Source organism: Patella vulgata, chromosome 6, assembly GCF_932274485.2.
Source record: "Patella vulgata chromosome 6, xgPatVulg1.2, whole genome shotgun sequence".
NCBI classification, from domain to species: Eukaryota; Metazoa; Mollusca; class Gastropoda; family Patellidae; genus Patella; species Patella vulgata.
In genome coordinates, this window is record NC_065884.2 from 44,871,554 (window position 1) to 44,888,745 (window position 17,192).

The window sequence follows — 17,192 nt, forward strand, 5'->3', positions numbered from 1 at the left end:
TTCAATGATAAAAACATTTCGAGCTAAACAATTTCATTGGTCGATGCTTTGGGACTAAATAACTTTGATTCTATCTGATAGAGAGTGATGAAACTTAGTGTATAGTTGATAATCAGTTTGATTGCTCGATACTTTTGAAAAAAATAAATGTGCAATTAATTAATAAGTGTCATCTATTTATTTCGGGATTTCGGTGGGGGACATCAGCCTCATTGGCTTGTTGAAATAAAATTGTACCTAGATCCTATCAAGTAGATGTTTCTCTCTCTCTCTCTCTCTCAAGGGAATTTTAAATATAAAGGTTTATTCAAAACTAACCAATTTCTATTTTTCAGGTGTTTTGATGGATATAATGCAACTGTTTTTGCCTATGGCCAGGTATGTGCATGTACTTCTAAATTGATAGTCCTTAAATCAAATATAACTGTTTCAGATTAAGTAGGCTACAATATGTATGTGGAATAAACATACAATATTTTTCATGTATTACTATTATTACTATACTATTAGCTTTTTATTTATGGCTCAGTAAGGAAGACACTGGCTCGCTAGCAGGTCCTGGGTTCGCTCACAGTGTTGGTCGAGAAATTTCTTTAGGATTTTCTGGTGGTTTCAGTTTAGTACATGTAAGTGGCGCAGGATGGAGGGCTTGGCAAGGACAATGTCTGGTGTACTATTACTATTAGGATGAAAAACCAAGCCCTTTGACAGCGGGAATACAAAAATAGATAGAGCTGAAGCACTGCTGCTTGGGCAAAATTTGCCAGATAACACACTGTATGGCTACCTTGATTAGCTCATCTTTGATGTACTTAAAACTTACTATTCATCATGCTCTGGCAGTCCAGTGTCATCAACTAACATGATATAGGTACGAAATAGTACCAAATGGTTTATTTATATGAGAGTCAAGGCTTGGACTATAATGCCTTGGAAATCGGAAGTAGGAGGCGACTAGTATATGTCTCTCTTTTGTGGACCGATGTGGGATGTCCATTGTATTAACTGGACAGGTAGGCCTATTCACCTTCGGTTGTGTGTCAATGTCAAATTATAAGCGGCTTCTTATCAACAAGATCGGCTCTGACATTCGGGATAACCAGGTCTTCATAGCCACCTTATCACTTATATTAATATTATTGTCCCCCGCCTTTCGAAGAAAGCAGGGGACTATTAAAAAGGGTTCGTCTGTCCGTCCGTCCGTCCGTCTGTCTGTCCGTCACACTTTTTGGGACACAATAACTCTCCTTCTAATTGACCTAGAAAGTTCAAACTTGGTGTAGATGTTTATTAAGTCAATGCCTTGATGGAGTTCGAAGATGAGCATTTTCTGCTTAGGGTAAGCAGAGATAAGCAATTTGATTGGTTGATGCTTTGGGACACGATAACTTTAGTTCTAATTAAGCCAGAGTGATGAAACTTGGTGTATAGTTTCATTACATCAATACCTTGACTAAGTTCGATGATGAGAATTGTCTGCTTAGGCTAAGGAGCAATAAGCATTTTGATTGGTCAAGACTTTGGAACATAACAACTCTGCTTCTAATTGAGGTAGAATGTTTAAACCTGATGTACATAGATGTTTGTCTTGACTGAGTTCAATGATTAACATATCGAGCTAAAGCTAAGCAGAGATAAGCCATTTCCTTGGTCGATGCTTAGGGACAAGATAACTTTGATTCTATCTGATAGAGAGTGATGAAACTTAGTGTATAGTTGATAATCAGTTTGATTGCTCGATACTTTTGAAAAAAATAGATGTGCGATTAATTAATATGTGTCATCTATTTATTTGGGGATTTCGGCGGGGGACATCAGCCTCACTGTTGGCTTGTTATATACATGTATCTATCTTTGGCAGTCATCGTAATTCCTAATTTGATTGATATTTATTCAGTCAGCTCGTAGAGTGTATTAAAAGTACCTCCAGCATATGATACAATTGCTTCATGTATACAATTTAGGTGACTTTTCCTTGAAATATTTAGAAACTCAATTGATATAATTGCTTCATGTATACAATTTAGGTGACTTTTCCTTGAAATATTTAGAAACTCAAGAAAAAGAAGTGTGAAAATTTATGGCAGTTGCTGGCTATCTTTGCAAGCCACCTTAGATTTGACAATGACGTTATGTGTTTTCCATCTGGTGGTTGGTTCTATTTTAATGGATTGCTTGACCCCTGAAGCCACGGTATAGACACTAAAATTGCGTCCCTTACATGAATTGCACGGGCATTGTGACATGATGTTAACAAACTGGTCTTAAACCTACATGTAAGTTGGAAGTGCTTCTACGTACCTGTTCATAAAATCACTTACTGTACTTCATAGTTTTACTTAATTAATCCAAGAAACTATTACTATTGAATTACCACAACGCAAATTAATTATTTCTTTAATAACGAAACAAAAATAATATCGGTTTCGCAGTTTATTTGCTTCACCGTGCGATTTGAAGTCAGCTTCTTGATGACTCGTTAACTATAGATACACGACCTCGATCTCGGTTCAGTCACGCATACTATACTGTTATCGTCCGGCAAACATTAGTCAACGATTTGGCTTTATTTTTTATCAAAAGAAAATAATAAAGCCACCTGCTGCCTGTGTAATTAGAGGTGGCAACAAACATGCTTACCCATCTCAAACGCCTTGAAACAGAATGTAATTTGAGACTGTTTTGGGCATAATTCGTGATGTCACCATATTGCGATACATATTGCTTATCAGTTTGCCGCATCGTCATATCATATTGAAAATAAACTGTATCGACACTGACGACACAGGAGTGCCAGACCAAGTTTTTGTTACGGTACTCAAGCAAGAGTCAATTGAAGAGGACACAGGACCTCCATCAACTGATAGATTACTGATTTAATCGGATTAAAATACAGATCTATGTTCCGTTTCGTTTTTTTTATACGCCCACAATTTCTTGTGAATGCTCTAACGCCAAAAGTTATGATCCTATTGTTTTAAAATTGATATGTGTTGCTTACGTTAGTGAGATGAAGAAGCCTATTAAATTTCAATAATTTCCGTTTATTATGTCTGGAGTTATGGCCCTTGTTTCAATTTATGATCTGATCTGTATGAAATTTAAATGCATCATTAAGATTATTGAAACCATAAAGCCTATTTAATTTCAGCAATTTTCAATAATTATGGCCCTTGATTCACTTTGTTCAACCTTGTTAATGCTCAATTGATGAAAGTTATCATCAGATATGTATGAAATTTATATGCACCATTTGCATTTGTGAAACAGAGTTCTATTGAATTTCAGCAATTTCTGTCAATTTTTCTAGTGTTATGACCCTTGTTTTACTTTGTGAACCGTTTGAGCGTTGCCAATGACAAAAGTTATCATCCGATCTGTATGAAATTTACTGGTATATGCATTATTTAAATTAGTAAAAGCCTGTCAAATTTCAAAATTTTCTGTGAATTACTTCCAGAGTTGAGGCCCTTGTTTCAGTATGTAGAAATTGTGAACTCGTGAACTCTCAAACGACGAAAATTATAATCGGATCTGAATGAAATTGACTTGTAAATAAATTTCCCCAATTATCTACAAAAGAATAAATGTGTGACAACCCTTGTCGACCGTTGGGACGATTTAGCTGCTGTGGGCGTATGTTTTGTTGCCTGGCAACCTCTCTTTGTGGCTATCGTTCGAGACGGTTTACATTTTCTCAGTTTGCTTCTTTGTATTCAGTATTGTTTTGATTTTCCTCTGCTTTGTGGTAAATGGAACACATGCCCTAACTTTATAGTTAATATACCTCAATTTTGTTGAATACTTAAAATGTTTCTCACTTAACATAGACCATGTAGTTTTAGACTACCTGGTTTTTTATTCATTTTACCGATATGGTTACTTGTATAGGTAATTTTTTTACTTCAATATGCTTACATTTATATTTCATGTGGCATGCAGATTATGACTCGTGCTGGTATCACACAATGTTTTTCTCTGGGTTGTATTCCTGATTGTTTTCAATTTAACTGAAGTCTGTATCACTACGGGCCCAGGACTGTACAACGCAATGGACACTTACGGCTAGCCCCCAGATCTATTCACTTAATTTGATACGTTTGTTTGTGATTTCTATGTATTGTATCTTGTCTGTAGATTTGTTTTGTGTAATTATACTTGGTGTAGTCCCTCTGCACTTACTATTATAGTTCTGTAAAAAAAATGATCACATGTTAAAATGGTTTCCCACTATGGATTTAATTGATCTATGATTGAAAATTGAAAGGACTGGTGTTCAATAGAAGAGGGGGGAACTACTAATTTCTTCCTCTATTTTGGCCTTCATATTTTTTTAACAACCCGGGGACGAATAGACCTAGGGGACGAATTGTCCTCGGCGCCGAATAGACCTGGACTACAAATTATCGGGGGATAATTTGGTGGCATCCGACTAGTTCCAGGGGACAAATTGTCCTGTACCCAGTAAAACTGGTAACTCACATTACAGTAATCACGGTACTTAACTTAACATTGATTGACCATGGCATGTACATGTAATACAGGAAAAATGACAAAAGAGTGGATGATACCGATTTTTGGTATTTATTACATGTGGAACAGTGCAGCTAAAAATCTGTAGTTTTGATGCCAAAAAATTAATTTGAGAAGAAATAAAAAGTGATTTAATCAACTTCAACTTATTATACATGTATTTAATAAAATATATTCAGCTTTACAGTAAATGAAAAGAAAAATTTTGAATGCCATGTCCACTTTTTGCGGAATTGCCCGGCTGATTCACATTCATATACATTTGTAATTTGACTACTGTAGTAGAATTAGGTTGGTATCACCAGATGCTTGCTATAAGTGAGTATTATTAAGTGTAAATTATTGATTATTCTAATAAGTGGCTGATGACCCAATAGCACACTCAAACAAAAATCATCTTCTATCTACTGATGGTTTATATGATGTCATATCACACTATTTACATCCCTTATGCTTTTCTCAATCAGATATGATTTTGCACATGGTCACGTAAATTGCCAATTCAGAACACCACAGTAGATTTGGGCTTCTGAATAAATATTAATTTTCAGCAATTTCCGACTATTACTGCCAGAGTTATGGTCTTCATCACTTTGAAAAATCTTGTGAAGCCTCTGTTTATATACACTGTCTATTGCCACGAGACAGAATCGTATTGATTTTCAATGAATTCTGAAAATTACTTCCAGAGTTATGGCCCTTGATATTAAATGTTTGTATACTAAACATTACATGTAGTATCTATAGGGCAGAACTAGAAACCAAACAAATTCCAATGATTTCTGATAATTACTTCATAGTTTGTTACTCGTAATCAGATTTTAGTGTGTTGTAAATGTTTCCATTACTGACAGAAGAAAAAATATGTGACAACCCTTGTTGACTGCCCAAATGCTTTAGCTGTTCTGGGCGTATGTTTTGTTGCCTGGTGACCTATCTTTCTTTTTTGAAAAAAGAAAATCCACATGTGCCTCAAAGTTAAAAGATTAACGATGTGACATACATGTACAGTGACTAATAATTAGGTATAGTAGTAAAGTACTAGACATCTTGTCTATTGAAACAGCAGGATGGAAAAATAATTGGTTGGGTTTTTTTTCATCTCTTTAACATCTTCAGTTGTCTTGTTAGTACATAGTTGTAAAACTGTGTCATGGTTACTATTGTTAACTAGTATTTTAAAAGACTTAGCACGCATTAGACCTACTATCGTATATTTACTATACTTACACACTCCTTACACCAATACAGGAAGAATTTAAACTAAACAGTAACTAAAGCAATCAATCAAGTCAAGATTTAATTTTTATTGTACTTCATGTGATAGAATTCTTGCTAAAATTGTCTCAGTTTTTTCACTATTAGACTTTAATTAGCTTGAATCTGATTCAGTGTTTACTGTTTTTAAGTTCTTATATCACATTGCGATCAATCATCACGTTTTATAACATATTAAACTATATAAAATTAATAGAATTGTTAGCTGTCAAAACATGCAAGACTACCCTGCCCTTTGCATGATAGTATAGCTACATGTAATTAGATCAAACGATTCAGGCTCTTGTTCTATGTATCGTACCTACGTATAAGATCTTTGCATATTGGTACTATGAAAGAAGTGTTAATGATCTACCATGTGCAGTTAAAAGCACCATAGTGCATAAAATTATCATTTTGTCTAGAACAATAGTTATTCAATGATAGTGGCACTGTTGCTTAAGTTTATTATAATTATGAATTTGAAAACTGCATATAATTATCAAATTCCAATAGTATGGTATTTTTTCCAAGGGCTTATTAAAGTTGAAAACCACTGCTCATTATGGCATGGCAGTTTTATTCCAAATTTTGGGTACCATATTTACTTTCTAAACACTCTGAACAATACAAAAAAATACAATACTAACTATACAAATGTAACTGAAAATTCTAGAAAACAATCTATAACTATTTTTTTTTACCTTCCAACAAAACGTCAAATTCAAATTATAATGCTTCTTATAATAAAATTGTAAAATATGCAAAGAGATACAGTTATGTTTTAATGACAGGCAGAATTGAATAGGCTAAGTTACTGATGTAATTGTGGATATGACTAATTGTCCTTGACTATAGTCACGGTGTAATTAGTATCTGGTCGATGTCATATTTAGAAATAGGTTGCTAGGATACATGTAATTAAAGGGATACATTTGATTTATCACCTATGTTATTGATGGTTGTGTTACATGGTTTTTTTGGGGTTCTTTTAAAAAAGGATATTTCTGGTTTGGTTTAGGTTTTTGATACAGTACTATGTGATCACCTGTAGGTCTATTTTAGGGTGTGTGTGTTTAATATATAGTCTACATAACTAACAGTAACTGTAATGTATATTGACATAAGGATCAAGACTTCATCTCCAACATGGGCTGAAATTTCTCCGCACATCTAATTTACCTTTCACTTTTCTCTCTTACAATGTACCATTAAATGCCGTTATCTTACACTTTAGGAAACCACATGAATATTCTCATGTTTTGCGGTATCATTATCCTGTTGCTATTTTTGAAGTAATATTATTCAACATCACTTTTTATTTATTCTTCTATGTAGCTATAAAGTTGAATTTACTATTATAATACACGTACATGATAACATGTGGCTATTGTTTTTTTATTAGCTAACATTATTTACAGTTTTTACAGAATATTTAAAATTTCTCATTTTGACCATCCATGTTCATGACATGAAAAAATAATGTTCCTTAAAATAACTTGAAAAATGTTAGTTTAATATGCAGCCAATAGAAAGTCTACAAAAATAAAATAAACATCAGGCGATCAAAAACAACGATCATTCCATCTTGAATTGTTTATTTTTAAATTTTGCTTGAAAGAAATAATACTGTACTCTTATGATATGAATACAGATGAGAATTAATGACTACCATACCAATGAGAATTAATGTTAATGTTATCCTTCGGTTTTAAAGGCTGATCATTACTTCATGATCATTGATTTCTTTGGAACAAACAATTTTCAATGTATTCATTTCTCATTGTCTATTTTTGAACTATTATAGCAAGAACACCCGACTCTTTATCTAAATCTTACATAATGCATCTTTAAATATTTGGAGGATTGGATGGTCAAATAGGGTGGCTTGCGCTTTAGATATACGGTCTTTCCTTCAATCAAGTGGCATTGTTTCGATTCCCCACATGTATGTGACAATGGTCACCTGTCCAACCTCACAATCCTGTGCACAATCGAATTATTGAATTGAAATTGGACCGTATGTCCAAAATGACCTAGTTTGTGTTGTGTGTATGTTAGACCCTGTTTCTCTTTTAATTTAAAATATTTATTTATATAAAATTCTATTCAGTTTAATAAGTTTCTGGATGTTGGTTTTTTTTTTATTTAGACTGGATCAGGGAAGACTTATACAATGGGAACTGGGTTTGATGTAACAGCTGATCCTGATATTATAGGCATCATACCTCGAGCAGTAGACCATTTATTTAAAGGAATAGAAAAGTGTAGAAAGGAAGCAGTTGAAAGAAATGAACCACCACCTGATTTTAAAGTCAATGCTCAATTTATGGAGGTAAGTAATTGTAGCTTATGTTTTGTAAGTTTATGTGAACTTCTTAGAATTAGATGATTACACATTGAACAAGGATTAGCATTTAGTTAGGGTTTAGCTATTTACAGAAAGAGAGGTGGGACAGCTTCTGGAATCCTCCAAAATCAAGAAAAAGTAAGTTCTAGACTCTAGTACTTATCTTCTTACATACTGTTTCATTTGTATAGAATACAGCTTGTAATATAATAGAAACTAATCCACTGCAATTACACACAGCCAACCGGCATGGCAATTAAATATTAATATTATGGTAGAGGTTCCTGCAAATGAAGATCTTCAAATGAAATCTACTCAATGACTCTGTGGGTAAACAGAGTTTAATTTTAAGGTTATTAAATGAATACTCAGTCTGAATACTTTCTGGACCAAACCCATTTTAGTTTGTTTTTTTCTGAGACAAATCAGACTGCGTAGGTTTATGACTGGTCATTGTGGATGTACATGATGTGAACTGTATTGACCTCTTGACATTCAATGTATTTGTTTTGGCTTGTCATGGTTTACAATGTACCTGATGTTCTAAGTAGAACACAGCTTAAAAACACTTTTCTCATTGGCTAACTCATTGTTTAATTTTAGTTCAATATTTAAAAATAGCTCCCATATGAGAAATATGAGAAAATCAATCAGAATTAAAACATTTGATTGATCTGTAATAATGGATTACTTGACATCATACATCTGTGATTTTAACACAACTTTACAAGTGCATGGTGTATTTCATGGTGCAAATAATTATTTTACTTTGAACAAATATTTCAGCAGATGTGTTTGATGACCACATCATTAGAGGATGAAATTGTTTTATGCTAGACTAACTTCAATTAAATCAAGAAGTGATTATTGAAGTATGACAATCATTAAATCTAATAATAACGGGTCATGTTGTTAGTAAACGTATGTTCTCAAGACCTATATTCATCACTAGGTATTGGCAGTAGTAAATTTATTATTATACTTGAGTAAAGTCTTTCACAAATAACCTATTCATGTTGTTTATTGAAATTCTGTGCCAGTTAAACACTTCAAAATGTTGCCATACAAGACCACATACCAATGTATAGAAAAGATAAAATATACTTCTATAAATGTTCATTGAAGCTATAGGTAAATGATTTTCTACTTTGTTAAACCTAGCACACGTGTAGGGATAGTTAGTGTTAGTTTGTTATATGGTTACATCTCTTATATTGACCAATATCAACCTTGAAAGTGACAGTTATTGACAGGGAAATGTAAACGTACTGACATGATGGACGTATGCCTGCGTACATGTGAATATATAGCCAGACAGAAGATCTTATTTTCCTCTTTAAATTGAAAGGTTCAATGTATTTGTACGCAACCTATCAAAGACATGCTTTGCATTCTTTTAACTTTATGATTGCTGCATTTATTACTATAAATTACTAAACTTTTGATTGAAATTGAATCATTAATTCATAATGGCAGAAGATATATTATGTGGGAATGGTTAAACCAGTATTGTAACTATTTATCAAAGAATATAAAAGACTGTAATAGTATCAAAGAAAGCTGTAAACCTTTTCTATACAAATACACCCACCTATTAGTATTAAACTACATAGAAAATAAACAATTTGTCTTTATAAAGAGATATTCCACTTAGTTTTTCTTTTTATTATGTTGCATTACATTTTATACAGTATCACTAATGGTTCAGACATGGTTCTGTTATTAATCGATATCTTATACTAAATCGTTTTTCCTTTCTCTTAATCTAGTTACTAAGTAATTGCGTGTAGACGACTTACAGATAATCCATCATCTTACTCTTACCTTTGATTGAACTTTATGATTTAATATACACATGTGTGTAAAAATACATTTATTACTAGTAAAAGAGGACATTCTGCAATTTTGAATATTCCACACATTCATGGTTTTCATCTTTGATAATATTTTTCCAAAATGTCTCTTTAAAATAAGAATAATACTAGTGGTGAGTTGGCTAGCTAGTACTATACAGGTCAATTTGTCACATCTTAGTCAACTAATACTTACTACAAATCTTCTATACATGTATAATAAGATAGTATATCATTATACCTACATATACAATATACACTTCACCATGTGGTTTAATATCAATTTTCACTTGTTTATCTACACTGAGTGGTCATACAATATAAACATCTACACCTGTTACATAAACATACACTAGTTTAATTATTTCAATAAATTTCCACATGAAAATTTTTTAAAATATGAAAACACAATTAATAAATATATTTTTTCATTTTATTTGATAATGTTCCAAACCGAAAGCTTTTATGTGTAACTGATAAATACATGTGTAAGCTCAGCTTTTTTTTTTAAAAATGTACACCAGTGACATTATGCTACTTGAAAAGATTGCTTGAACTGTCAAAGTACATTAAATCAAATTCACATTTTTGTATCATTTTCTTCATAAAGACTTAGTATCCTCATCAAAACATCTCATAAGAATAAACTCAGTAATTGTGTATTCATAAAATTGTACAATTACTAAATGATCAAACAAGTTACATTAAATGTTTTAGTACATTATTTATACAGAAATGTAGGACATTAAACCCCATTTCATCCATTCATTCTATTATTTATATGAGCCTTTACATTCACAATATGTTAAAACAGTGTATCAGGATTTATCTTTCATTAATATCAGATCATGAGAAACAAATTGCAATATGCATGTACTGTTGTGAATTATTGTATATAAATTTGACAGATTTCTGGGTCCTGCTTTACTCTTTAAAAAAGCTCTCATTTTGTATAATTTTATACAACCAGTATTTTTCTTTAAGCTCATTTGAACACTTGATCGTGTATCAATTTGTGACTATACCATTAATTGATATAAATCATACCACAACACATGTATTGTGATGTGTATTCTATTGTGACTATAATTTAAATACTCAGCACTGAATCATACCGCAACACAAGTATTATGATATGTATTATATTGTGACTATAGTATAATTTAGATACTCAGCACTGAATTATAACGCAACACATATGGATCATATTGTGGCTATAATAATTGAAATAATCTTCTCTGAGTAATCATTGCTGACTAGATTTGAAAGACATTGAAATAATATTGCATTCTCGTAATATTTATAGAATATGAATGCTTGTTTAATTTCAGTTATATAATGAGGAAGTATTAGATTTACTAGACACAACTAGAGATCCAGAATCAAGGGTATGTAACCAGTGTAGATACTAGCTCATAATAAAATACTTCATTAATATTTATTATAGAAATAATAGAATTGACTTATTGATTGATGGACTTTTGGGACAAAACACTTGTTTATTGTACAATTGAACAGTCTAATTTCTAATTCTGTTACAATCTAGGTACTATTCAATTTGAATTCTTCCTTTCATAGAGCATTTTGATAAAGTATACAAAAAAAAAGACCTGTTTATACCAAAATGTTGATACAATTAGAAATAATTGACTTTTTTTCTTCTTTTTTTTTTGCTTTCCCCCTTTCTTTTTTGTTTCATTTTGTATTGTATTGTTAAAGGGTAGAAAATCTAACATTAAAATACATGAAGATGCTAATGGTAGTATATATGTGGTGGGTGTTACGACTCGACTGGTTACTTCATTACAAGATGTAAGTTGATTTTAAATGTCAAATGTAGGTATATTGTTAAAACTAGATGTACATGTAAGGTGATCCATGATAAACTTGTATTATTTTTATTTGAATTATGTATTATGTAAGACTAAGAGCTAAATTTGCCCATAATCAACTCTCTAGGCTATCAGATAGCCGATATATTACCTAAATGGATTAGAACATCAGCGTCATTTAATGTTCAAAATTTCTTTTAACTTGTTTTCACTACACTAGGATCTTGAAGGGTTGTTATATTACTGGTGTTTTGGTTGAAGTGAGGGATAAGCCAAAGAAACGGTCTGTTACGGCGACTTCTTGCCGTGCCATGGACGGAACTGGGTAAACCACTACAAATGTCAACGCTGATTGATTAATCAATGTCTGGGGCCTGTTTCGCGAAATTTTACTAAGATAAAATTCAAATTTTAGTAATTTGATTGGATAATTATTAGATTGATTTTAGTGCTCAGCCAATCAAAATTGAAGTATCTATTAAAATTTGGATTTTATCTTTAGTTAAGATATTGAGAAACAGGGCTCATGTCATAGGGTCTATTTTTGAAGTGTTAAATCAAGAACATCCCACTCTTTATCTGAATCTTACATAATGCATCCTTTATTCTGATATAAATGATGTTTTGTTTTAACAGACCATCCAGTGCCTTAAAATTGGTGCCTTATCGCGAGCTACTGCTAGTACCAACATGAATTCCCAATCATCCCGATCTCATGCCATCTTTACACTACATATTAAACAACATAGAATTGTTAAAGATGAGGTTAGTACTAATAAGATGTTTACTCTTTTCTGAATAATAATGCATTGTAACTTGAAAGAAGGCCATTAATCAATTTCTGTATTTGAATTTAACAAAAATAATGGCTGAAAAGTGTGCTATAGATACGGTACTTATAAACCAGAAAACGTTGTTAATTACCATCTTGGCTTTTATGTTTATGGAAGGAATTGGATATCAACAGATGATTACAAAAAAGATGGCTATGTGATATTAATAAAAAGCAATGTGAACTTATGTTAGGATTGATCGATGTTAATAGATTTTGTACAAATAGATATTTGGTTAGACCATTGTTTTTTTTACAGTGTAGAATCGGATATTGATAGCCTTTTTTTTTTGTCGTTTATTCTGGAACATTGAACGGTTTTAAGATTTTAATTTCCAGATTCATAGGTGTATGTTCAGGTGATACATAACAATGTAATTGATTAAATTTGTTTTTCTACCAGCTTGTATTAGATGATGGTAAAGATACAGACTCAACACAATCTGTTAACGAATTTGAAACCCTTACAGCCAAGTTTCACTTTGTTGATTTAGCGGGTTCGGAAAGATTAAAACGAACAGGGGCCACAGGTGATCGAGCTAAAGAAGGAATTTCTATAAATTGTGGTCTGGTAGGTTGAATTTCAATTGAAACGAGTAAAACAAACTACCAATTCATTTGAAGAATACTATAGTTCACATAGTATATTATTTTATGTACTGGTAAACTAATGTTACAAATGTCTGTACAATAAAAAAAAAATAGGATGAAGCTAAATAAAAAGAGGAAAAATATTGGTAGGTTGTTACTTATAGTGAAATATAAAACTTGATATTTTTATATTTTTTACAGTTAGCATTAGGTAATGTGATATCTGCATTAGGTGATAAAGCTAAGAAAGGTTCCCATGTACCTTATAGAGATTCTAAATTAACTCGACTATTACAAGATTCACTGGGTGGTAACAGGTAATACTATACATTAGTTTCATAATCATTTATAACCCTTGACTTCAGCAGGAGCCACAGTTGCTCGATGAGTAAGGAGCTAAGGTTCCCGGGAATTATGGGCATGGTTTCCCCATTTTAGATGTTCAGGATCAGAGTCGGCAAAAAACAGTGCCTAGTCATTTGGATTCGACAAAAAAGATAGGTACTGTGTACACTTTGGTGTGCACATAAAAGAACCTTGACAGTTGGTATTCTTCGAAGAATAGCTGAAAATGCTACTGGCATGGAAAAAATTACCTTATAGTACACTACATGACCATCTTCATTACCTGGTTGGTGCCAAAAAGTAGGATGTTAAAGCCCCATTTGACTTCAGCAGCATCTTGCTATTCACCATAATCTGAACATAATGAGAAAAATGTAGAGTTATTACTGCTATCAGAGCTCATGTTTCATAAAAGATTCATTCATTTAAAAACTGAAATGTATATGATAAAGATCAGTGATTCCACTTGTAACCATTAGCCTGAGGCCACCTTTTATTCAAGTCAAAAGTATCATTCTTTCAGCTACATAGATATAGGCATAATTAGGATACAATTATTCCTTCCAGAGCACCTAAATAGCACTTCTCAATTCTTGTTGCACATCTTTATGTTACCTTTAAAGTTTCCAGATATTTGTTCTGTATCTTACTGTGTTTAATTTCAGTCGAACATTAATGATAGCGTGTATATCTCCATCTGATCGAGACTTTATGGAGACCTTAAACACATTAAAATACGCCAACAGAGCTCGTAATATCAAAAACAAGATCATGGCTAATCAAGATAAAGCCAGTAAACAAATGGCAATGTTACGATCTGAAATAATAACTTTACAACAAGAATTAAGAGAATTTAAAACGGTAAGTTAACAGATTATTAGCCATGATAATATAAACTGAATAAAAATCTGTATAATCTATCATGAATAAATTCATTAATTAATACAGTATCACCATATGGCATTATTTAAAACATAGATTGTATTATAATTGGTGTTAAAAACATTGCTGTGTAGAATTTCAGCCATCTGTTCAGTATCATAAATGAATTACTATTTTATTGTTTGCACTAATTAATAAGGAAAACCGTTACAGATACTTTAATGAATTATATTTTGATACGAGGACAGTTATTTAAATTGTCTGTCAGTTATCCACACTATTTTGGTGTACATTGAACAGGGTAAACGTATAGTCAACTCTGAAGGTGCAGAAGGGGTCAATGACATGTTCCATGAAAATCAAATGTTGCAAACAGAATTAGAGAAATTACGACAAAGAATTAAAGCAATGAATGAAACCATAGAAGGTCTGAAGGCTAGAAACTCACAATTAATTGTAGAAATCGCATCTTTAGGAATTGTTACAGAAAATGGTAAGACAGGTTTTATATATATATCCCACACATATTGGCTTTAATTTATCAAAAGTACCAATAGTGTGAAGATGAAAACTTACATTTTTGTAATTTATTATCAAGTTTTAAGTCCTTCTGAAAAATGAATGGTTTTGAACATTTGACCCATTTCTAAAGATATTCAATTCGTTGTAAATATATGTCTTGATTTTATCTGAGACTGGTATTTTATATCTACATGTATATTACAGGTGAAGTTTCTAATGAAGCTGCTAGTAATCTTATTAGTGGTTATGTTACAGAAATAGAAGATTTAAAGTAAGTTAAATGAAATCTTTCAAATTATCTTGAAGATCATAACACCCAAATTTTACTAGTTGAAATACGGTAATTTTTCTGGAGTGCTAATTGTGATAGAAGTATAGATTGGTGTATTCTTTATTTTTGATACAGTTATATTATAAATATAGGAATCAAACCAAAAAGATAAAATGCTTATTTTCGTTTTAGAACTAAACTTTGTGAGTCTGAAGCAATGTGTGAAACAGTCAGAAAATCAGCATTACGTAGTCCCCGAAGTCCATCCCGGTTATTAGCTAGTCCGATGTCTACAGTGTCTAGTGGATGTTTTGATATGCCCATGTCTATAGAGGAAAACTCATTGTCAGCTATATTGGAAGAAGCTAAAAAAGATGTTCGGAAATTAAAGAAATCAAAGCGTGCTAAATCAAGAATAGCCGATCAGGGGTAAGTTAAGACTAAAAGTAATAAACAAGAACACATTCTTTACTTAATATATTATACACTTACATGTGAGTATAACAAAAAGTTTTTTAGATGGTAAACTTGCTAATATTATTGTACTGTATATAAGGGAATGTATATAATTATTATAAAAGTGATAAAGGGAGCCACGGTGGCTTAGTGGGTAAGGCGTTGGTTCGCTAAGCTGGAGGGCTGTGTTCCATCCCTGCATTGGCCGTGGCCGAGAAAGTTAAACAGTATTTTCCAGTATGGTTCCTCTTTGTCAGTGATGCAGGACCAAGGGCCTGGCAATGAACAACATATATTCGTTTAGATGGGACGAAAGTCCAGAGTCCTGTGTACACATTGGTGTGCACATTAAAGATTCCTTGGCAGTCGAAATTTGATATAAGAGTAGGCCGTGGCCCCGCTGTCCAGGGAAAATTTCCCTCCATAGCACACTGTATGGCGTATGCCCGTTTTCATTAGCGCAGTCGGAGCAGAACAGTAGGACAATAAACCCCATTTTATAAAAGTGATAAAGAGAATGTATATTATTGTTTATAGAAGTGATAAAGAGAAATGTATATTATTGTTATAGAAGTGATAAAGAGAATGTATATTATTATAGAAGTGATAAAGAGAATGTATATTATTGTTATAGAAGTGATAAAGAAAATGTATATTATTGTTATAGAAGTGATAAAGAGAATGTAAGTGGTGGTGAAGAGGAATGTAAAGATGATGATACAGAACATGTAGAAAGTCAAGAAAAATCGGATGAAGATGAGACAAATGTGGTAAAAATAGTTAATAATAGATTTTGATTTAACTCTTTCGCTACGAGACTCAAAATGGGTGAATTAATGAACAGACTTGTTTGATATGATCGCCCAAGTCGTCGCTTCATCGGCAACAAATCGTGTAATGTGCTCACCTCAGCGACAAGTTAAGCGACAACGAAGAAAATAAATTCACCTATTAAACCAATCATTTTTGGTTATTCTTCTCATGTGACATAACTACACACGAGATTTATCAGAATTTTTTTCTGTTGCATGTATAATATTAAGTGACTCGGGTAATCTAATTTAGCCTTAACTAACTAATTGAAAATAAGTTTGGAATTCTGGCAAAGCTGTCGAATACATATGGTAGGCAATGTGGATTGTTCCGTCTATATAGCAATGTACTCAATAATAATATAGTCCTAGGATTCATGGATGGTAATTAGAATGGGCAATATTTTTCCAGTACCTGTAGCGAGAAAACGGAGAGTGACCGTCAATCGCCCACCTGGGCTTATTGGTGGTCTCATCTTGTCTCATCTTGGTTGTTTGTTTGGCAATGAGAGGATTGATTATATTTAGGATTCTCTGGAATATTTCTGGACTAAGCCTCATGTAGCTTGTTTTTCTATACATGCAAGAGTCGCCCAATTTGAGCTAGTTACTTATAATACTATAAACGCATTGCACTCGACGGGCGTTGTACTAAG

The 17,192-nt window shown here is 32.4% G+C and overlaps 1 protein-coding gene across 3 annotated transcripts in view; it reads left to right on the forward strand.

The window, feature by feature from the left end:
- Positions 1 to 17,192, forward strand: part of LOC126823397 (kinesin-like protein KIF21A) — a 54,794-nt gene that overhangs the window by 4,476 nt on the left and 33,126 nt on the right. For all 3 annotated transcript variants that reach the window (XM_050552213.2, XM_050552211.2, XM_056101991.1), the window contains exons 3-14: positions 336 to 378; positions 7,943 to 8,125; positions 11,325 to 11,381; positions 11,713 to 11,805; positions 12,462 to 12,590; positions 13,061 to 13,228; positions 13,450 to 13,565; positions 14,259 to 14,454; positions 14,776 to 14,968; positions 15,202 to 15,268; positions 15,461 to 15,697; positions 16,392 to 16,494. In XM_050552213.2, the coding sequence (XP_050408170.1) occupies positions 336 to 378; positions 7,943 to 8,125; positions 11,325 to 11,381; positions 11,713 to 11,805; positions 12,462 to 12,590; positions 13,061 to 13,228; positions 13,450 to 13,565; positions 14,259 to 14,454; positions 14,776 to 14,968; positions 15,202 to 15,268; positions 15,461 to 15,697; positions 16,392 to 16,494 (1,585 nt within the window). The remainder of the gene's footprint in view (positions 1 to 335; positions 379 to 7,942; positions 8,126 to 11,324; positions 11,382 to 11,712; positions 11,806 to 12,461; positions 12,591 to 13,060; positions 13,229 to 13,449; positions 13,566 to 14,258; positions 14,455 to 14,775; positions 14,969 to 15,201; positions 15,269 to 15,460; positions 15,698 to 16,391; positions 16,495 to 17,192) is intronic.